This window comes from Chanodichthys erythropterus, chromosome 9 (assembly GCF_024489055.1).
Source record: "Chanodichthys erythropterus isolate Z2021 chromosome 9, ASM2448905v1, whole genome shotgun sequence".
Classification (NCBI taxonomy): Eukaryota; Metazoa; Chordata; class Actinopteri; order Cypriniformes; family Xenocyprididae; genus Chanodichthys; species Chanodichthys erythropterus.
In genome coordinates this window covers 37,667,684-37,691,368 of record NC_090229.1, presented here as the reverse complement: position 1 = coordinate 37,691,368, position 23,685 = coordinate 37,667,684, and the positions used below count along the sequence as shown (strand labels likewise).

General features: G+C 36.0%; 1 protein-coding gene across 10 annotated transcripts; it reads right to left on the bottom strand.

Moving 5' to 3' along the window:
• Positions 1–2,628: 2,628 nt before the first annotated feature.
• On the bottom strand, positions 2,629–11,801 carry LOC137026688 (tumor necrosis factor receptor superfamily member 14-like). 10 transcript variants are annotated; one of them, XM_067394111.1, is made up of 12 exons: positions 11,617–11,772; positions 8,114–8,209; positions 7,827–7,887; positions 7,576–7,692; positions 6,817–7,170; positions 5,424–5,683; positions 4,444–4,569; positions 4,096–4,251; positions 3,894–3,981; positions 3,409–3,820; positions 3,261–3,297; positions 2,629–3,050 (listed from the first exon to the last, which is right to left on the bottom strand). In XM_067394111.1, exons 6-10 carry the CDS (start codon positions 5,548–5,550, stop codon positions 3,634–3,636), a joined length of 684 nt encoding a protein of 227 aa, XP_067250212.1. In that variant the 5' UTR covers positions 5,551–5,683; positions 6,817–7,170; positions 7,576–7,692; positions 7,827–7,887; positions 8,114–8,209; positions 11,617–11,772; the 3' UTR covers positions 2,629–3,050; positions 3,261–3,297; positions 3,409–3,633. The 10 variants fall into 10 exon arrangements, with proteins under 10 accessions (XP_067250212.1, XP_067250213.1, XP_067250208.1 ...); XM_067394112.1 differs by lacking the exon at positions 8,114–8,209 and having other exon boundaries at positions 7,827–7,926; XM_067394107.1 differs by lacking the exons at positions 7,827–7,887; positions 8,114–8,209 and having other exon boundaries at positions 6,813–7,170.
• Positions 11,802–23,685: the final 11,884 nt, after the last annotated feature.

The window sequence follows — 23,685 nt, the reverse complement described above, 5'->3', positions numbered from 1 at the left end:
CTCTCGTACCTACTCCAGTCAGGGACCTGGCGACGGGGTGGCGCTGATAATAAGGGAGAGGCAGCCGTTCCGTCACAGATTACATTTTGAAACACATCAAGGTGCCCTCATATTTTTCACCCTCCGCTCATATTTTAATATTCATGTATTAATGAATGTTTAGCAGGTGTGTGTTTTTTATTGGTTGTTTTTGTGAACTCAAATGGTCCTTTTTGGAACCACTTTTTAACATTTATTTAGGCTACCGGTGTCCAACCTGTTCCTGGAGGGCTGCCTTCAGTCGAGTTTTGCTACAGCCTAGTGTTCATTTCCAAATCATGAAAAATCAGCTGAGCTTAAGCCCCTTCCCCTTTTGATTACGAAAGTGAAAGTGCCCCCACGTTCCCATTTCTCATAAAGTGACAAATGCAAAACCATCAGTTTTGTGAGTTAGTTTGAAGGTTTCCTAATACATGAGGCACATTTGGGGAAATCTTACAGTTGTTGGTGAGAACTGAAACTGAAATGAATCAGAGCATTCAAATGCTCTTCTCACCTCACAAGTGTGACATTAATGATTAAACATTCACTGACTTGACATGCTTTACAGTGAGTGTGAGAGGTTTATCATTTTATAGTTAGTTTGGACATAAAAATCAATGCTAATGAATAATGTGTCAGCCCAACATAGTCTGGAAGTTCAAGTATATTTACCTTTTCTTTTCAAGCTACTAATTTTAAACCCAAATAAATATAGCCTAGGTGAATATCCTGTTAAATAAGTGCATGTTGTCAGTTGCCGAAACTGGGACAAAATGAGACATTCTGTTGTTTTGAAATGACGATGAAATGTACAAAAGTCTAACTGTGCACAGATCTGCAAATTAAAGCATGTTAGTAATCTAAGTGCATTAAACCATCATGGTTGTGCATATATTACATCTGAAACGACACCTTTTATACATTGCAGCAGCGGTCGAATGCTATAAAGATACAGATCATTTAATAACAGATGATTTTTGAAATCAAGCAGATCAGATCTTCTACATGTGTATGGACTTTAGAGTTAGACTCAATGAAATAATAAATAAAGGATATTGAGGAGAAGCTGATTGTCATGACAGCAATAATGAGCTGTGGGAACAGAATATTCCCATTCATATCAATAACTGCATTATCAGGGAGAAGTTTTAAACTTGGAATTCATAAATGTGACCCGGACAGGTTTTCCTTGGAGTCTAAATTCAGGGATCCAGAGACTGTCTTGATATCAGTTGTTCGATCAAGGATTGCATCTTCCATGGGAAAGGATCGTTCATTGATGTAGATATTGTCCTCATAAGTTATAAAAAATTAAATTGAGAGAATTTGGAGGTTTAAAATGTCTTGGATTGTATCCATTGGAATCATCATGAAGTGCTCAAATGTTTTTAAATTATTGTTTAAAAAAAGAAAGGCATTTTTCAGGCAAATGTCTTTGGAACTCAAAGTCCCATAATGCATCTTTCTGTAAACTACAACACAATATTTCTAGGGTAACGGTCACATACTGAAAGGCTTTCACTGTTGCAGCTCCTCTTGTCAAAAGGAGCTCTAGCGACTGACACTAGAGACTGCACAGCAAAATCCCCAAAGTTAAATCAACTCTGGTCCCTCTCTACATAGTTAAAATAACACTGAAGCAGAGTTAAAGTTAATGAGATAATATGCTGTTTGTGGAGTTGTTTAATTTAATGTCTTATATCTTCAGTTGATTTCATCTAAGGCTGTGGCTGGAAGTCATTTGTAGTTATTATGTTTCTCTTCAGTGATTATGCTTGTTAACAGCAGGTGTTCATCACTAATGCTCAATCCTCACTTAATTAATCACTTAATTATCTCATTAACTTCAACTCTGCTTCAGTGTTACTTTAACACTATATACAGCAGGACCATATGTAATCTGAGCAGAGTTGGTTTAACTCTGGGGATTTTGCTGTGTGCAATCTTTAGCCTCTTTGTTAGTGCGTCTGACTCACACACCGGCGGACACTCTATCCTATGCCATGCACTGCACTCCATCAATATAGTTTCCACTGAACTGGACTCTAATGTTGCTCTCACTGCACTTTAACAAAAGAGTCAACTCTGCCATCACTTGTTTATCATCCCACTGCACATCTGCAACTTTATTGTGTATAATTGTGTATTATATGTATAATCTGTACCTTTTGTATTTATCATCTATATTGTGTATAATGTGTTTTGATATCTGTAGAGTATATCTAGTTATATTCTACACTGTCTGGAGGCGCACTTTCTCTCTCTCTCTCTCTCTCTCTCTCTCAAGACTTTCACTCGGCACAGCACGTTAACTCACTATGAACTCTTCTCACATTTCTGGGTTTCTCAGAAGCAAAAGCCATCAAAGTTGGGTAAACTTCTTTTGGTGAATGAGAGACTTCATTAAATATATTTTTGTGTTCCCATTTGCTCAAATAACAACAGAAAGAGAGATTGATAACGGCAGTCAGAAGAGAGAAAGATGTCAACTTAACCGTCACTCCCACAGTCGCTGTCTTAGAAACACTCTCACAACAGATTAACTAGTTTATTTGTAATTTAATGCAAAGGCAATATAATACAAAGTACAGTGTTATAAATGTACATACATATTTTTAATGAAAATATAAAAAAAAACTTTGCATGATTTACAATGCTGATGATAGTTCCACTCTTACATTCATTCTTTTGTCATTCAGACAAAGTCTAAATAAGTCTTGTATTATGTAGACGTTTGCTGAATGTTTATTCTGAGAGCATCAGTGAGAAAAATACTGCTTGACTACTAATACTATCCATTTCTGTCCACTAATTGATAAAGATAAATAATAAAGATGTAATTCTAATGTCAACAGAATGTGGTTTGTTTTTATCTACTTTTCGCTGGATTGGAATTTCAGGTTTAGCTCATTTGATTTTCTCCCTCATCTGGAGACAGTTCTGAGGAGTCTCTGGAATCTGTAGTGATTCCCGATTTGTTACTTCTTCTTCCAATCCGTTTGGCTCAGCATTTATACAGCCACTAACAACTGAAAGCACAGTGAAGGAAATTATAAGCTACTTTTCAGCTCGCACAAACACAAAGAATGATTTGCATTGCTTTCTCACAGTCAAACCACTGAAGACCGAAATAGTATTACATAAATCACAACTGAAATAACGTTATATCAGTGAAGTTTCTCATCATGTACATGATCTGATGATGAGCATGTTGTGTCTATATGATTTAGTACTCTTACCCATACTGGCTTTTTCCTTGGAATCATTTCCTGTTTCCTTTTAACAAAAAACAAATAAAGAGACATCTTGTTATTTAAAACACAATAAAATAAATGTATTTTATGTTTTTCTCATTAATGTGAAAAAAGAAATAAACTTGTATTATACCTGTGTTCCTGCATGAACAGAAGGAAGACAAAATAGTAATTTAATCATTAGTATATTCCTCAGTGCATCATCTTTTTTTCTCATTGTAGCAAATATATAGTGTATATACTGTATGTGATTGTCAAAAAGTAAATCTTTTAATCTGGCTGAGTTTGCATAGAAAAAACAATTATACATCTATAAAACAACTATACATCTCATACTACAAAAACATTCTGAACAAATTCAATAAAGCTTACCTGAACTAGATTGTTTCTTCTTTCGAATATATACAATTGAAAAACCAACTACTGCAATTATTATTATTAAAATAACTATAACACTAAGAGTAATGGGTGCAGTGTTGTTTCCACATTCCCGGTCAGATGATCGTGTTCCTGGAGATGTTTCAGTGAGTCCCAGAGCTTCACATCTGTGAATAATATCCAGGATCAGATGAAGATGATGATCAACAGCACACACCAACAGTATAAATGAACACTTACTGTGTGTGTGGTAAACAGGATGAAAAAGAGCCGTCTGAATATGTGTCAGCTTCACAATCCGCACATACTGTATCTGTGGAGGGAGTTCCTGTGAAGACAATGACATACAGTTACAGAAAAGATATTGTGTTTGTTTCCTAAACTGCTGCTAATGCAGCACAGATAACAATAAACAGCATATTTATATCATTTTATCATTTACCTGCTTGTTTGATATATTGTCCAGGGCTGCATTCAGAGTGTTTCACAGCGTTTCTACAGCTATCTTTAATTCGTTCAGTGCAGTAGAATTGATCCAGAGGCTCACAAACAGTATCTGACGACTGAGTACAGGCTTTATTCACTCTTATCCCTCGGTCTAAGATAAATGAGTCAGCAGAAAACATTTTACATAAGTTATTATTAGGAACAACTAGCCCGCAGAGCAATTACATTGCATCTCTTCAGATGCTGAATCACCTGCATTAAAAGATCAATCAGATTTAAATAAATAAAATCTATAACAACTTCTTAATTTCCAGATGAACAAATGTAAAGGTGAAACACTCACTTGTATCACACACAGTACAGTCAAAGCATTTTGTTAATCCGTTGGGTTCATCAATGAAAGTGAATTTAAGGCATGGAGCACAAGTTGTGCTGGTGTCTTCTGTGCAGTGCCAAAAAACATGATTTCCTAAAAAAGCAGAAAAGCAAAGTTATTTAATTTCAGCAGAAACCAATTTTGCAATGTGATGCAAAATGCACTGTCATGGTATACTGAGTTTCTATTTTTTTTTTTTTTCCTCTAACCAAACAAATGCTTTTATGCAGAAAAAATATATACAGTGGTGTGAATAAGTGTTTGCCCCCTTCCTGATTTTTTTTTTTTTTTTTGCATGTTTGTCACACTTTAATGTTTCAGATCATCAAACAAATTTAAATATTAATCAAAGATAACACAAGTAAACACAACATGCAGTTTTTAAATGAAAATGATTTTATTATGAAGCGAAAACAAAACACAAGCCCACATGGCACTGTGTGAAAAAGTGTTTGCCCCCTAAACCTAACTGGTTGGGTCACCCTTAGCAGCAACAACTGCAATCAAGCGTTTGCGATAACTTGCAATGAGTCTGTTACAGCGCTGTGGAGGAATTTTGGCCCACTTATCTTTGCAGAATTGTTGTAATTCAGTCATGTTGGAGAGTTTTCAAGCGTGAACCGCCTTTTTAAGGTCATGCCACAGCATCTCAATAGGATAGAGGTCAGGACTTTGACTAGGCCACTCCAAAGTCTTCATTTTGTTTTTCTTCAGCTGTTCAGAGGTGGACTTGCTGGTGTGTTTTGGATCATTGTCCTGGGCAAACACTTATTCACACCACTGTATTCATTAATGCAAAATAAAGCAGATTATCATCACTGAAGTAATATATTTAACAAACCTCAAAAAAAAAAAAAAAAGGAACTTTACTGTTAGGAACTTTGAAATTATACAAATTGTGTTAAATATGTAATCTATATGGTATAACTTTTCATTAGCAGTCTTACCAGGAGCACACATTGGACAGCATTGCCCATTCATCTCATATTCAGCATCAGCACATCGACACCAGCAAAAATCATAGTGAAGTGGAACAATAACAGTAAAGAGAACAATAATCTTCAAAGTGAACATGTCTCATAAATGTCAGTGGAGTCTCGTCAGCTAATATGAGCATTGAAGAAACATTTCCTCAGCTTGCTGTGCCATTAGTAGATCTGATGGATGCCTTTACAGCAAATAACAGTATTGGGGGTTTTGTTGAAAACTGTGAGAAACGAAGACAGAAGTTTAAAAATCAGATCTTGAGCAGGTTGTTTTTCCACAAGCATCTTGCAGATATTTCCATTCTTTGTCAAACAAACTGAAAAAAGAAAGAGAAGAAAAGAATCAGCTCACGTTGAACTTTCTTGCCTATACTGTACATTAGAGTTATTCTTCAAATAAAACAACACTTTTGTCTTGAGAATATTTAGGAAAAAAATCTCTGAAAACATGTTTCACATTCTCATTAGTTTACTTAATTGTCTGCTGTGGACCTGCATCAATGTTGTGAATTAGCTCAAAGGGGAAATAATAATTATAACTAATTAATTATGAATATTTGAATCAGATAACTTTAAATTTAAGATTACAATCAATCAATCAGTTCATTCTGTGAACACTCAGTATTGATTATTCATTATTATTGACACTCAGTATTCATTATTAATTGATTCTAGGAGAAGGGTATCTTTCATTGCCACAGAAAAAAATAATTATTTCTTAGCCTTTCTAAATAATTTAAGTGACAACTATGAGCAGACAGGAAGTCAGAACCAAATATGTATTGTGCATTTTATTAACTAAACAAAATAGGTACTGCGGTCCAAATTCAAAACATTGTAAGCACACCCCCTCCTTCAAAGACAAGGGTTGCCAGCTTGAGAAACCGCAACAAGAGGGAGTGCGATTGACAATGAAAGCTGAGGAGACTTAAACACTATAAGTTGATGAGTTGATTTATCTGTGTTTTAATATGCTGTCATTCATAGAGGTTTTTAGATGGATGCAGAGGCTTTTTAGGTCAGGTAGAATCTTTGATTCTCTGACCCAGTTTGTTTGCTGGTTTCCATGGCTGCAATGCGCTGTGTTTTCCGGCAACTGGCAACCTGTGATGTCGAAATACTATTAGATAAACTGGCAGCACATGGTTTCGCACAGACCAAAACAAAGACATTCCAACATGGAACGCACATTTCAAAGTAGAATATCTGGCTGTAGCTTTGTTTTTCTGAGAAATAAGTAGGTGAACTTGGCATGTTTCCTAAATATCTGCAAACATATTGGGATATTTTTATGCTTTATTAAAGTGAAAATCTTATATATAGCCCCTTTAATGTTCAAACGTATGATACTTGCACAATGCCTTAGCTGTTGAGGAGCATCGGATCTGCAGGCTGAGGAGAAATTCTTGATGGTTTGGTCTGAAGTTGTAATCAATATCTTCTGCGTTGGATGAAGAAATATGAAACAACTTAAGCTGTTAATTTGACTCTTGTAGTGGGAAAGAGTCTTTCTCTCTGGGTTAAGCACATGGTGGGGGCAAGTCGAGGCCTGAGAAGATGCCAGCAGGAGTTGTCTTGGGACAGTCGAAGATGCAAGAGAGAGAGGGAGGAGACTGTGCGCTGGATTTTAACCTATGGTGCTGGTCTCTCCTTCTCTGGGCCAATCATACCCAAGTCTTCGAAAGGAAAATTTACGATCCTTTGTGATCTATCACGATATAAGCATAAGACATTGGATTGGATGTTTGAGAGAAGAACCTTCTAGATTCTTATAATACTGTGTCACAAAGTTAGCAGCATGTAACAAATTATTAAATGGGGAAACGAAAGTTGGAGTCGATACCAAACATGATACCCATGTGATTTTAGTGAACCATACAGTAGTAAGCAAAACTGAAACATTAATGCAAAGGAGTTCGAAAGAGAGAAGTAATACATAAGCCAAACCCTATAAAAGGAAAATCATGAGAGGGGAAAATTGGATACATGTTTATACATTTCTCATGTGGTTATATATAGAATATATAGGATTAAAAGGGTTTATTTGTCCTTCTCAGCAAGAATTAAAGGGATAGTTCACCCTAAAATGAAAATGTGATGTTTATCTGCTTACCCCCAGGGCATCCAAGATGAAGGTGACTTTGTTTCTTCAGTAGAACACAAATGATGATTTTTAACTCCAACCGTTGCCGTCTGTCAGTCGCATAATGCGTGTCAATGGGAACTTCGTCTATAAGAGTAAAAAAAAACATGCACAGACAAATCCAAATTAAACCCTGCGGCTCGTGACGACACATTGATGTCCTAAGACACAAAACGATCGGTTTGTATGAGAAATCGAACAGTATTTATATCATTTTATACCTCTAATGTCCAACTGCCTTGAGCGTGCGCACAGCATCCAGCGCTGGAGGTGTGTACGCAACTGTAGCATAACAATTGTTATACAAATGGAAGTAAACCACTAAAAAACATGGTTTTATTACATCAAAACATTTTAAATTCAGAGACATGGGTCGGTGCTTGTTTCCTCAATACTTCAACGCAATGTGTTGTTTTGCTGTGATCTACCAGCACAAATGGAAAATATGTTCGCATGAGATCGCATTTCAGCGGACAATTCAAATGTCACAAAAATGCTGTTCATTCACCTCTGCCTGCGCTGCAAGCCGTGTGTATGTTTCCTTCAGTACAGCAGCACATGAGTGTTGTTTGTATTTTGTCCACGATGCGGTCAGAACTGGATTCTGAATACAAACACATCAAAAATACAATTGTTACACGTGCAGCGCGCATATGATCGGTTCCAGCGCGGAGCTCCGCTGATGAGTTTAATAACACTAGCCACGTGGCTCATAACTCATACAGAATTAAGTACCCGTGTTTAAAGTTTTTATTTCACACATTCTCCTGCACCAAACATGAACCAGCATGGTGTATGCATACATATTTCATCAAGTCTTCTTCAAATTAAATATATGAGCAAACTGGACACTGATACAGTGGTGTAGCCAATCTGAACACGATGCCTTCTAACAGACAAAAGACTGATTTAGATCAAAAATGCAAAGAAAAATGGAGAAAAAATAGACAATGTCTTTATTCTTTGTGTTAAACTATGTGTCGTTTATCACGAGACTGCAGTGCTCGCAAACGTAGTTAAACTATTATTAGCCTTTTTAAATATTCTTTCACATTTCTCCCTTGTGCTTGGGTGTTTGTTGTCATTTTTCTCCATGCTCATATATTAATATTCATTATTGAGTATAATGTGTGTGTTGTATGTCTCCGTTTCACTGGTTCTTTTCTAGTTTTTCCAGCTCAGAGGTGTGAATGATCAGGCTAAAACAGGGCGGTTTCATGAGCCTTTAAGTCGTACGTGATCCTCTCCTGGGTATGTAAAATCATCATGGGAAAAATGATCGCTGCAGACCCTCAACAACTTTAGTACGTTAATGTGTGTGTTGATATTCACCCGAAGAGCAATCAACCATAACTTCAGGCGATCAGGCTCAGAAGTTGGGAATACGTGGAAAGTCACTACTCCAGAATGAGTTTGCGTGAGAGAACGTAATCTTTTACTTTTAAGTCGGTTTGAACAATCCGGATAAGTGCAAGTACCATTTTGATTAGCTGTCGTACCTACAATGTTTGTGCACTGTGTAAACAATGAGTATACGCGTGAGAGATCACTTTCGGCGCTTTAAACTACGCCAGTCGCGTACACACCTCACACACCAGATGCCGTGCGCACGATCAAAGTTGGACATAGTGATGCATTAGAGGTATAAAATGATATAAAAACTGTTCGATTTCTTGTAAAAACCGATCGTTTCGTGTCTTAGGACATCGATGTGTCTTCACAAGCCGCAGGGTTTAATCTGGATTTGTCTGTGCACGTTTTTTTTACTCTCGTAGATTTTGTAACCATTGACATGCATTATATAACTGACAGACAGCAACGGTTGGGGTTAAAAATCATAATTTGTGTTCTACTGAAGAAACAAAGTCACCTTCATCTTGAATGCCCTGGGGGTAAGCAGATAAACATTACATTTTCATTTTTGTGTGAACTATCACTTTAACTCAGTCACATATCTCTGCAAATTCTTTCTGATCATAAATCTTCTGTAACAGGACGCCTGCTTCTGCCTTGTGTTAGTTTCATTTAGGATGTTAGTTGCAGTTTTGGGGGATGTGTTCACTGAACTTTGTTGTGAGAGTTTTCTGGATTATTTATAAAATATAATGAATAATTGTGAAGATTGGTCCAGACGCTAATCAAATTCTGTTATTTTTAACATTTCCACTAAATAAATCAAATATATTGTTCAATTGCATTTTGTGATGGAAATGTTGGTAGCAAAATTTCATTTTTAAACATTTTTGGGAATAAAACAGATGCCTCTTTGTTTTAGGTACAGTAAATGCAGAGGGAATGTAGTGATTTTAAAAACAATCAAGTGTTTTTACATAATAAATACTAATATGGAATAAATAAACATATTAATTCATATTTTACTATCGTGGATTTTCATATTGAAAGTGTAAAGTAAATCACCAAATCATTTTTTTTTTATATACAGTATTTCACAATTGCTAAAACACTAAATCCCATTCTCTGAGCCCAATGCTCAGTGGCCTAAACCCATTTGTCGAATCAGTCAAACCTTAAACAAGTTCAGGTAGTTAAGACTGTTTGCAAATCTCATCCACTCTTTTTGCAAAACTCTAAACACATTCTTACTCACTAAAACACATTTTGCACTGTTTTGCACTGTTGCAAAATGGTAAATACACGTGGCAAAAGTTAAACGCAACTACAGCACAGTTGTCATCCTTTAAACACAAAGACTCAAAATTATTCACACTTATTTCTAATGAAGTGATCAAATCAACTGTATAAATATAGGTCAGTTCAGAGTACACAGGTGACACAGTGCTGAATGATGATACCAACAATAGATGGAGACAATCTGAACAGTAGAGGAGGAAGAGTATGTGTAAGAGGATGATGAGGAGAAAGAGCAAGGGGTGTGGAGACAAGGCTGTCAAGGCTGGATCCGGCTCAGGTTTTTCCCTTTGCCTGGCAAGAGACGACATTGCCTGTGATGTGGAAAATGTCCTCAACAATATTATTGATCTGACAGTACCAGTGGCGGCTGGTGCAAAAAAATGTTGGTGGGGCACAATTAAGAAATAGAATGAATAGAAATGCAGGAATAGGCTAATTGTTAAATAATCATTTAACAAGTGATATAATAATGGGTAAAAAGGTGACTTGACTTGATTTAGGCCGGACCCAACATGAAGACATGATGCTGAAGCAGAATGAATCTCTCACTGACTCTGAACTTTGTTTTTGTGTGTGTGTGTGTGTGTGTGTACTGTATCATGCTTTTCATTTAGAGTTTTCTTTGACCTTTTAGTCATTTGCATTTAGACTGCTGTATGTTTGCAGTATGTAAGTACTGTATGTATAGACATTCAATACTATATAATATTGAATATAATAATGTACTTGTAGTACATACAGTATACTTTAAATTCACATTACTTGTGATTTCTATACATTTTATGTAATGTCAAAATGTGTTTACTGTGTTACAATTTACTTTGTTCTGTAACCTCATGTTCTGGATGTTGCGTTTTCCATTTTTTAATGTACTGTCTAATGAATGATCTGTAGTGTTTATATATTGTTTAATGTGTGTATGATCTGAAAGCTTTGTTTGATTTTGCCATAAGAGTCAGAAGTTTTGTGAAATTAGTTTGAAGATTGGATTTGTGTTTAATGTTTTGAGAAAATGAGTGATGGTTTCAAGAAATGTGTTTTAGCAATTGTGAAATACTGTAAAACTGCATATAAAAGGCAAAAAAAGCATTTTAAAAGAATTTAAACCCTGAAAACACGTGAGAGGAGCAAAAAGAGGAAATAATGAAAATTCTTTCACTTTAGAACTTTAGTCGAAATGTGAATGAAACTTAGAAATAACACATATAGATCAATCGACTCATAAAAGATAAACAGAGCCATTAATTGGTCACTTGTCGACTGACTTTAAAATATACTGACAACAAAAGCCTGTTGTGTGTCGTGATTATTTAGTAGTTTAAAAGTTTTCCTTTTTAATAAAACACTAAAACTACTCACCAGCTGATAGACTATAGAGTAATTTCACGTCTGTTTCTTCCACAAACACTGGTCATCGGTCAGAGCGAAATATCGAGAGCTGACAGCAGAAAGTTGCAGCACTGACAGCAGAAAGTACCTGACAGGATGTGGAGACAAACCGGTGTAACGAGATTCTGACCGCAGTGTCAGGTATTCAGTTCCTGTAGAAACTGTTCCAGTGGGTGAAGTATATGTGAACGTTCAACGTGATCTCATGAGAATACGTGTGTATTTTTACGTGAAGTGTGGTTCTACCACACGTACATTTACTAACGTTTTCATACACACAAAAACGTACAACATTGACGTATTTATAGCACTAAAGCGTACAAATACTTACGTATTAGCAGCTTAAAAAACGTAAAACATCTAACGTAAAGTGTGAATGTATATGAATTACCATGTATTAATATTAAAATCGTGGCTTTAATGATTCAAATATGTTGTGTTCAATTGTCATTAACGTTACATAATGTTAAACGAGACTACACTTTGAAACCTTAAAATGAATAACATTTCTATAATCGTTTTGTAATATTTTGCTGTGAGATTTTTTTCCTATGCAGTGACTGATACACCAAAGCACAACATAAATTAACAAATCACACCCATTTTATTTGTTTGCTGTACTCCATATCTTTAGAATCCATATGTTTGCGAGGAACAGATTCAAATTCAGCCCTTTATCTGTCGATCTTCACCTTCATTCTCAGCAACAGCGACCGTCACAGTCAAAGCCCGCGCACGTTATGATTCAAATTTTAAAAAATAGCGCGAGTGCGCCTGCGCCACCCTCGAGAAGCGTTACGACATGATTTACGGCACTGATATCGAACGCTCATTGGTTCTCACCTGCTTCGTCACAGATTGCGATATGCCGTGTTTCAGTGGATTGACATTTGAAATGAGTGCGCGCCTTCACGGAGAGAAGACAGATTCATAATTTCACGGATTAATAAATTATATTCTGCTCTGTACCCTATAAAAACTATTACGTTACAGCCAGAGAGGACTGCGACTGGAACTCATCATCATTTTAACTTTTGGTAACGTTACCACTTTTGACATATTTGCAAAAAATAAATGATTGTGATTAACGTTACGCTTGTTTGTTTTTCATTTATTAACAGTATGTACTTTTAAGAAATTGTTATGGGTAGGTTTAGGGGTAGGTGTAGGATAAGTGGCTCAAAATATCGTTTTAATGTCATATTTTTACTAAATTTTCATTTTCCTACACATTTCTGTCCATTAAGATTTATTCTTTTAACATTATGTATAAAATGGGTAGGTTTAGGTTCGGGGTGGGGTTTAGGGATATTACATTCATCTAAAAATGTGAAAAAGGGAACATTTATATATATTTTATACATATATTTTTATGACATGAAAGATTCGTAAATATTTTACGTTTTATTCGCAGTAAAAACGTAAGTATGTTTACGTTTTGGTGCCATAATTACGTCAGTATTTGTACGTTTTAGCACCATTCAAAACGTACAAATATGTACGTTTTGTGTCTTTTAAAGTTACGTATTAATAACTACGTATTAACAATGAGACCAGGCTGCAACGTTCATGATGTTTTCCCGGCGTTTGGATTATTTCGAAAAAGTAATGAAGTTAAGCATTAACTGCCACAGTTCACATGTTCAAAACAATGAATAGTTTGTGTAATATGATAAATCATCTGGCTGTTTAGCCTGATTGATTACGGATATTTAGATAAACAGCAACAGCAGAGCAAACAATCAGCGAATAACCTATTCTCATCTAGGCTAGTAGTTTATTATTTGATGTCTTTAGCTTTTTTTTTCATTTATTTTATTTTATTTCATTTGTGAAGTTTCCAATTTAATTTGAATATTTTGGTTAGTATCCTGTATGTTGCTATTCGGTGACTACAGCAGAATGTTGACAACAAATAAAATAAACTCCTGAAATAAACTCCTATGTATCTGTGCTCTAATAAAATGTATATAAGATAGCCTGATGGTGTAGTATTTGTGTAACTCTTAATTTATTTTATAGTCAGTGTTTCCCAGCCTCCACATCCAAGTCAGTAAGGCTCAAACATTTTTCCTGTTTTTTTTTCATATACTGGATATTATGTAAAAAAAAAAAAAAAAAGCAAAGCAACATCAAAATCTTTCCTCACCTATTTGGGAATCCCAAGACTCCAAGTAGATTAGATTAAAGGTATAGTCCATCCAAACAACTTACCTGTTCAAAACCAGCATGTTTTTTTTTCTTCTGTGAGGAGGATATTCTGAAGAACACTGGGAACCAGTAGAACTAATTTTGGTGCCCATTCATTTCCTTTCTATGAAAAATACATTGACACATTTTTCAAAATATGTCCCATGAAAAAGTCATACAACTTTGAACTTCGTGAACAAAAACAGGTTGTATTTAGTTAACAATAAAATACAGTTTAGAGAAATAACTACTACTAATAAATATTATATTAATAAATATTTCTCACACACACACACACACACACACACACACACACACACACACACACACATATACATATATATATATATATATATATATATATATATATATATATATATGTGTGTATTTATTTATATAAAGCATACATCATGTCTGTACTTTGAACATATATATGTTGCACTGAAAAACAACCTATACTTTCATGTCATGTGTTTTATAATGGTAAGTGAAATCATCCAAAATTGAATGACCCATAATGTTGTGTTAATCGTGTTTAAGATTTGAAAATATTATTTATTTTACCAGTATACATACAATTATACCATTTCTGTTCTTCTACAATATAGGGCAGGGATTCCAAACGTTTCTCTCAGCCAAACTCTGTTGATCTAAAGACTACCCCTGAGATTAATAAAGTTAATATTTCAATAATTCAACAACACTTAACATCCGTAAGGGTCTGCCAGCATTACTTTCGTTTTGTTATTTGTTTATTTTATTAAAAGTTTTGTTGAATGTTCGCCGGTTCCCGCCTTCTTCTTCCCGTACATACGAACTACGTTACAGTGACGTGCATGTAAACAAATTAAATATGCCATATTTTAAAGTGTTTATTTAGTGTCAATACAAATTACAGAGCAAATTATATACTGTTATTTTCTCAAACTCCACAGTGCTCTGAGAAATCTAATCCAGTCTAATGTGAATGTCTGTGATTTCTGATGTTGTATTATTCTAACACTTCTCTTTGTGTGTTTTTTGACCTCCCTGAACTATCGTTTGTGCAAAAGTCTTATGCTTCAAAAGCATGCTTTCATTTAATTTCAATATGTGTGGTATACGACGAAAATAAATAAATCAAATTAATAAATAGAGCCAAATCACAGAACCTGCAGACGATTTTAATATCAGTCTCAGGTAAGGTACATTTAAGGTAAATTTTTCTGCTCACTTATGCAAGTTTATTTTAAACAGCCACTTTTATAAAATTAAGTGAAATTTACATTATATCAATAAATAATTAATTTAAAGACATGCATTGTACATGACTTTCTATAAAACCCATGTCTAGAAAACACACACTCTTCTCTGTAAAAACAAAACAAAAGGTTTAAGTCTTGTATGAATCAGAACATGAAATCACAGGTGTTGGTAATAAGAATTGTAACTCAAATGACATTTGAAAAGTAGTCCTGTCCAAATAGTGATATAGTGTCATGGTTCAATTTCAAATGAGTGTGAAGTTATCATTTGCAGTTCAGTATTTCGATAAGTTCATCAAAAAATAAGGGTAAAAATTGGGTAAACACATTTGTGACTGACAGCTTCCCTGAGGACTGTCTGGGCTTCGAGGGGAGATTGAAGATATAACTATTAATTTTCGATTTCTGTGTTATTTCACACTGACAAAAGGAGTTGTTCATCAGTAAACTGTAGGCTACTAACCGACCTACAGGATCTGACGGATCACTGAACTTTTTTCGGTAACGATAAATGTGGGCTTCATAAGCTAATTAATAAATGTGAAAAAGCAGATGATTATCTGGCAGTTACTAATTATTTTTATGGGTATAAAATAATAATTAGCAGGGGAAAACGAATGACTCTAATTAATTATAGAGCACTGTCTACAGCAATCGATCTCATGTAATGTTAGTTCAACTTTATTTAAAATGGCAGGACCATTTCTGACATTTTAGAGTTGTTTCTAGTGTCATATTATATTTATCTACATATCTATTTATCTATAGTTTATCTACTGAATTTAATGTTTCAAAAATATTATTGCTCTATAAACAGAACAGGATATTATTTTATATGTAGAATTTTAAATTGTGTATAATTTATATAGACTATTTAAAATACATCAATGATGAAGTGGGCAGAAATTTGATACCGCGACTCCGCCTGCGGCTCCACTGACGATTCCTTCTGCGCATGCCCAGGCTTCAAACTGACGTTTTTGCGTAATGTCAATGCCCATCGTCGTACGTTTTACATTCAGTTCATTAAGGCCCCGGTATACTTCAAACAAAGTTCTTTTTCGTTCTTCGTTTAGGGGTAAAAAATGCGTGAAGTTCGAAATCCATGAGCAGCCATATACTGTAAAGGAACATCTGAGAGCGACGGTTACATCTCACTGCTGAGAGCGACGGTTACATGAATATGTAAATATGTGCCGTGCACTTTCTTCACAGTAACAAAATAAACAATAAAAATGAGAAAACAGCAAGCATTTATTACACAAAGCATCAGAAAAGCGTCTGATGGCATTTAAATGCATGCATGCATTGGTTAGAATAGATTAACGAACACGGTGCATACGCATATACAATGTCAATAATGCAATAATATACAACTATGATTAGAGTTGTATACAACCCACAGCATCCACCACACAAAGAATTACAAAATACAACAATACCAATGTCTCCACAGCTTTGACTGAATATGCCGTGTGAAAATTCACACGTTTGTCCTGTGATATTTCTCAATTGACCCTTCGCTAAGCCACGCCCGAAAACCGCCACAGGCCAATCGTGGTTTAGCAACCGTTACTAGGCGCGAGAGGTCTGTCAAGCTTTGGAGCGAACATGCCTAAGCGTTGGATTGTGTTAACCTGATACCCGGTATCCTAAAAGTTTGGACGGGGTGGTGGAATTTTTTTCCCCTTCCCGAAACCTAAAACCCAAGTGGAGAAATGCCGGTGTTCTGAAAATTTGTGCTACCCTGGCAGATTTTTAGTCTGGGTAAACCCAGCCTGATCTGCCGGCAATTTGATTTCGGATTTGATTTCGCTCGGCAACTCAGTCTGGAAACCCGTACATCATTTCTACTGCTCTCTGTTACACTTTTGCGAGAACCAATCACAGACTGGCTTAACACGATAACGATAGAGAAGCGACGGAAAGCAGCTTTCAAACTCTATCTGATCTACCCGTTTCTCGCACGACCGTCACTCCAAAATAACAATGCACAATCACAGTGACACCGATTGTGTTAAGCATTTACCTTATCTGAGAGAAATGTAGAAGAGCGCTGATCCGACAGTCTCTTCATAGGAAGATTACAAACAGCGACACACAATGATTCTCTGCTGTTATTTTGGTGGATTGCTTCACGATGTGAGTACAGGACTCTTTTACTTCAATATTTTTATTATTTGCTCTATATGTTTCGTCTCCCTGCTTCTTGAATCTCGCGCCGCCTGAGCTGACTGGAATTCTTTTTGGCTGTCATGACAATGACGTAGTTTAGGGCGGATATTCCGCGTTCATTTAGAACAGTATCAGAGTCGCCTTTTAAACTCGACGATGCTTAATGACTTATTAAGTTAGCAAACAAATTGCTCGAGTGGGTGTAAATACCGATCACTTTCATGTTTTTTTGCACAACCTGCAAAAATCGCTCGATGCCTGCTTCTGCAAACCGCGGATCAATGCTACAAACCAATACAAACTAAACCTGCGTCTCAATCAGCTCCCTAGTTCCCTAGGTCGTGAATCAGTGTATCATGAAAGTGAATGCGGCTGATTCCCTCAGGAGTTTTCGCGTTGCTCTGCAAAGTAGCTACGTCACCCGGTATCCTAAAAGTTTGGATGGGGTGGTGGAATTTTTTAACCTAAAACTCAAGTGGAGAAATGCCGGTGTTCTAATAATTTTGTGCTACCCTGGTAGATTTTTAGTCTGGGTAAACCCAGCCTGATCTGCCAGCGATTTGATTTCGCTCGGCAACTCAGTCTGGAAACCCGTACATTCATTTCTACTGCTCTCTGTTGATCTGATTGGCTGAAGGACTATCCAATTGCGTGACTAATGCTCGTTGATCACGCCTCTTGTGCAGTAGGAAATACATAGCAAACTCCAGACCAATGTTTAATTTTAAATCGAGCTTGGTCTGGTGATAGCCAGACTAGCAGATTTTGCTACCTCCCATTGAAACAGTAGGTGACGTTAGCAAAATCTGACAAAATCCAAAAAATGCAAACGTTACCTATCAGATTGTGCTTCCAGTGAGATCTTGGTATATGGCTTTATTAACATCTACACCTACCCCAACCCTGAACCTACCCTTATAATAATGCATATACAATAATTTTGTGTTATTTATCATGACAACAATTATGTAATATTGATGTATGCATATGCAGTAAGCCCGGGTAGGACAATCTGACGTTAGCTAGCTAGCTAACTCAGTACATCATTGCTTGGAAATAATGACGGTTCTTTGTTCATAATGCATATATTTGAAAGTGAATTAAAATGATTAAAGGCAAGACGGAGTTACGTTAGCCTGGCGTGCTAAAAATATAAGCAGAATGTTATCATTGCAAAGTGGTCAGGCTAACGTCTTGTGTTTATTCCACAAGATTTATGGATAAGCTGTTTGATTTATAATTATTAGGTTATTTTTCACAAATTTCACTTAACCTGCTGTGGATGAACAAAGCTTTTCCTCAATAAATTGTGTGTTTCCCATTTGAATGGTCAGCGTATGAGGCGGCTGCTGCTCGCGCTGGGATCTTTAGCTTCAATTTTGATCAAAATTATTTTCTAATCTGTTGCATATTATGTCGTGGATATATCCCTCGAATGCATACTGCAGTCCCTTTTGTCTTGCTCTCTCAGATATTTCACCTGTTCGCCAAAATGACTAATTATCTCATTGAAAATGTCTGACACCGGTGCATACATACTGTAAATGATTTGCCAGACGCGAAAGCTTGACAGGCGTAGCAACAGTAACTAAGGAGGTCGGGGCTTAGCGAAGGGTCCATTCTGAGCATATATTTTCACTTTACGATTTCTTTCCATCAATTATCTTTTTAGATAAAAACAAGGGCTGTGAAAAGATTGCGATTAATTTACATTTTTAACTGTAGCACAAACAGCTTAATATAGGTAGCTTAAGGTTTTTTTTTACCCCTGGTAAAATACGTTTTCTGTTGTTAGACGAGACAGATTTATGCAACAGATGCTCTTTACTTGTCTCATTTGAACTAAATAAATGCAGTAATTAATATAAACGCACAGCGGATATAACACTGAAAATTATGCATTTAAAATACATACTAATGATATTGTATTATGCTCCATTTTCTTCATCTTATCCTTTAACTCTTGTCTTTTATTTCTATATGCTATGCAATTAATGAGAACATGTTCAACTGTTTCTGGTTCATTACACTAATTGCACTTTCCTGTAGGATGTTTATTAATTTTATGTAAACTATAATTTAACCCTGTGTGTCCTATGCAAAGTCTAAAAATTAATGATGATTCTTACCTTCTTAATATTGATTTCCAATCAATCTCCTTTCCCCACTTTTTTTCAGTAGGGGTTCAATCTTCAGCTGGCTGGCGGTAGCAGCCACTGACAGGTCACGTGACCTGGTGGCAGCTGCCAGTCTGGTTCTGGCTGGTCACGTGACCTGCCATTGGCGCTGGTGGCAGCTGCCAGTCTGATTATGGCAGGTCTGTCAGAGGTTCTGGTGGCTGGCAGAGTATAACACGTTCCCTATATCTCTGTCGCTGCATGTAAATACATAATTGTATTATTAATAATATAACATTATGACTTTATTCTTTTGTATAATTCACGTTTTAGATGGGTTTATCTCAATTTAAGCAGTAAAATGACCGTGATCTCAACTGGTGGAAAATGACGCTCAGCCCAGCCAGCCACTGCTGAGACGCGAGTATAACGCGCTCTCTAATCACTCTCGCTGCATTGAAATACATAATTTTATTATTATTAATATAATATTATGACTATATTGTTTTGTATGATTGACATTTTAGATGGGTTTATCTCAATTAAAGCAGTAAAATGACCGTGATCTCAACTGGTGGAAAATGACGCTCAACCCAGCCAGCCACTGCTGAGACGCGAGTATAACGCGCTCTCTAATCACTTTCGCTGCATGGAAATACATAATTTTATTATTATTAATACAGCTAATCTTATGACTATATTCTGTTGTATGGTTGGCGTTTCAGATGGGTTTACCTCAAATATATATACAATCTACTTAATGCTTTCTGTCCTCTGATTGACAGTACATAGCCTACATATGGAGTAGGCCTATGTGTAAGGCAAAAATGTACTGTACTGAAGCAACTTGATTATTCATATTTATACACAATTTTTAATACTAAAAATTACTATTACTAATAAACTACTTTTTTCGTGTTAATGTAAGTGTCAAATATAACACAGCATGCTTTCGGGGAACATTCTATTATGATTGATTTTCAAAAAATTGAGCTATAAAAGCCTGATGTATAAATATGATGCTCAACAACAAAAAACATGCACATACTTTTGAGTATCATATTTCATACACACATGCACTGGGACTCATGATTTTTATTTATACTGTACAAACTGTACATCCTCCCATATATATATATATATATATATATATATATATATATATATATATATAATTAATGAGAAATGGACAAACAAATGTTACCCAAACGCCTGTTGTTTACAAAAAAAGAGGCATGAATAATTAGGTAAATCAAAGTTGCTGCATTCCACAAAATTTTTATCTTACACTTACAAGCTAACACTCAACAACAACTTTTTAAACATGCAAATCCCCTCCAAATATTGTAAATATGTGAAACATATTTGTGAAACAAGTTTTCTCAGAAGGTGAGCAGATTTACAGGTGGTCATGTTGCTTATGCTGCCCGTGACCTTAAAAGAAATGAACAAAGTCAATGTATCTAAATATTTACATCAAACACACCTTTTTAAAATGAAATCAAGAAATGAGACCTAAACTTCCCCACAGCCGCTAAAATTATTGTATCCAGATTTACGATTAATGTTGAGAAAGGGTCATATTATTAGAATAATTCACGTTTTAATTGCCATTTTTATGCTATATATTATTGCATAACTCGTGTTATTACAAAACATAAAATCGTCACAACTATTAGCAGTATGCATACAAATTAGGGAAAGTGATTAGAGAGCGCGTTATACTCGCGTCTCAGCAGTGGCTGGCTGGGCTGAGCGTCATTTTCCACCAGTTGAGATCACGGTCATTTTACTGCTTTAATTGAGATAAACCCATCTAAAACGTGAATTATACAAAAGAATAGAGTCATAAGATTATATTAATAATAATACAATTATGTATTTTCATGCAACGATAGAAATAAGGAACGCGTTACACTCTGCCAGCCACCGCTGACAGACCTGCCAGAATCAAGACTGGCAGCTGCCACCAGGTCATGTGACCTGTCAGTGGCTGCTGCCGCCAGCCAGTTGAAGATTGAACCCCCACTCCTTTTTTTCTGAATCTGAAACGGGTGTCTCCCCTTCATCTCTCTTTCCCAACGCTTCTGCCAGATGTCATGTGCCGCCTTATGAATACATGTTTTTGCTTCTGATTTACTCATATCAATGTGAATCTCTACAGTTCTTTGCCAGAATATCTACCACCTCATTGCCCTCCACCCCTACATGTGCCGGAAAACAAAGAAATCTAATGTCATTTCCTTTATTATTTAGCCTGTATAATGACAGTAAAATTTCAAATACAATATCTTGTCTATATCAGAATGACCAGATTGTAAACTTTCCAGGGCTGCCATAGAATCAGTACATATAACTGCTATCTCAGTATTCATTTCCTCCACCCACTGTAAAGCAAGGAGAAATGCAATGCACTTCTTCCTTCTTCTTCTTCTTTTTTAACGGCGGTTGGCATCCAGCTTAATGGTACATTACCGCCACCTTCTGTTCCGGAGTGTGGATCAGTCAGTAAATTCACAATATAGTCTACAATTTTTCAGGGATTGAGGGGGGAAGGTAAACACACACACACACACACACACACACACACACACACACACACACACACACACACACACACACACACACACACACACACACACACACACACACACACACACACACACACAAACCCCCTTATCATTATATCCTAAAATAAAGCCCAGTATCCCTTAAAAAACTTAACAATTCTCTCACCTGTGTTCTATCATTCATGCTTAGTACTGTTTTTAAAGTGAGTTTCTGCACCCCTAGTTCCTTTAGTCTATTATCCATTATCACCCTCTCCCTCTGATATTTCCTACAATGTAGAATTACATGTTCCACCGATTCCTTTTCCTGACACTCCTCACACAGACCCGTCTGATGTCTCCCCACCATTTTTAAAATTTTATTTAGAGCACAGTGTGCACAGTCTCGTTAGTACCATTTCTTCTTTTCTATCTCCACCTCCTACCTTATTTACTTTAATACTCTTTTGGATATGGTACAGATGTCTCCCTTTCCCCTCACTATCCCACATTTCTTGCCATTTTTGGTTTATTTTTTCCAAAATTATACATTTTACTTCCGCTTTACTGATTCTTATTTGCATTTCTACATTTTCCCTCTTTAATGCCTTCTTTGCGACCTTGTCCACTTTTTCATTCCCATTCACTCCTATGTGCGCCTGAACCCATAACAATGTAACTGGTCCTCCCTGGTGTGTTATTCTTGTAACTGAGTAGAAAATTTCATATAGTATATCCTGTCGACTTGAATGGAACGAAATGAGACTAACTAGAGCTGAAGCTGAGTCTGTACATATTATGATTTTGTCTATTTTTGCTTTTTCCACCCAACGTAATGCAACTAAAATTGCAACCATCTCCACTGTACATACTGCTAAATTATTAGATGTTCTTCTATTGATTTCAATTCCTCTTGATGCACCACCACACCCATTCCTGTTACCTCTGTTTCAGGGTTCTTAGTGCCATCTGTATATATTTGAGTATAGTTTTTATATACTTCAGTAATATAATCATTAAACACCCCAACCAGATCAGCACTTTTTTCTTTCCTTTTTATCTCTAATAGATACCTATTAAGACATCTCATCTTCCTTGGGGCTATGACTGGAAGTACTATTGAAGAACTGATTTTCATATCAGATACCTCAATCTCTTTTGCGGTTTTATTTCCTATATGACCAAAGTTGTCCTTTTTACTTCTTTCTTTCCTCCAGCATTCCTTCAGCACTTCTTTTATGCCTGAGCCTGAATCACATCCAATTGTTTTAAATGGGATAGGGCTGCGGAAGTATACACTATTCTGCCACAGTCCACCATAGATCTTATCAGGGCCACATACATTCTTTTCAGTGCTTCCCATTCTCTACCAGTCAAGCATCTCATTATATTTATTACTTTTTTCTTTTTTACATTTTTCCACTATTCTTCTAATATGATCTGCCCATCTGCCCAAAGCACCCCCAGGAATATGAATGTTCCTACTCTTTCTATTTCTTTCCCATACATCGTTATTTTCAATCTTTCATCTATTTAACATCCGCAGTACTATTAATAACACCTGCAATAAATGTAACCAGGTCTCTTTTATCCACATACACCCTGTCATTTGATCTTTTTTCCTGCTCTTGGTTCCTGATTGTCTCTTGACTGTTAATAACTTTGTTCTTTCTATTTACCATACTTGCTGCTTCAGCACAGGTAATCTTTATTTCTACTTTTGTCTTCTGGATTTCATTCTCCCGTTTCATAATCTCACAACCT

Excerpts from the sequence above, each read along its gene's own strand:
- LOC137026688 (XM_067394114.1), bottom strand. The coding sequence starts at position 5,550 with ATGTTCACTTTGAAGATTATTGTTCTCTTTACTGTTATTGTTCCACTT. Across the intron at positions 4,570-5,423 it reads CTGTCCAATGTGTGCTCCTG|GAAATCATGTTTTTTGGCAC; the intron begins GTAAGACTGCTA and ends CTGCTTTTTTAG. Across the intron at positions 3,982-4,095 it reads ACAATATATCAAACAAGCAG|GAACTCCCTCCACAGATACA; the intron begins GTAAATGATAAA and ends TTGTCTTCACAG.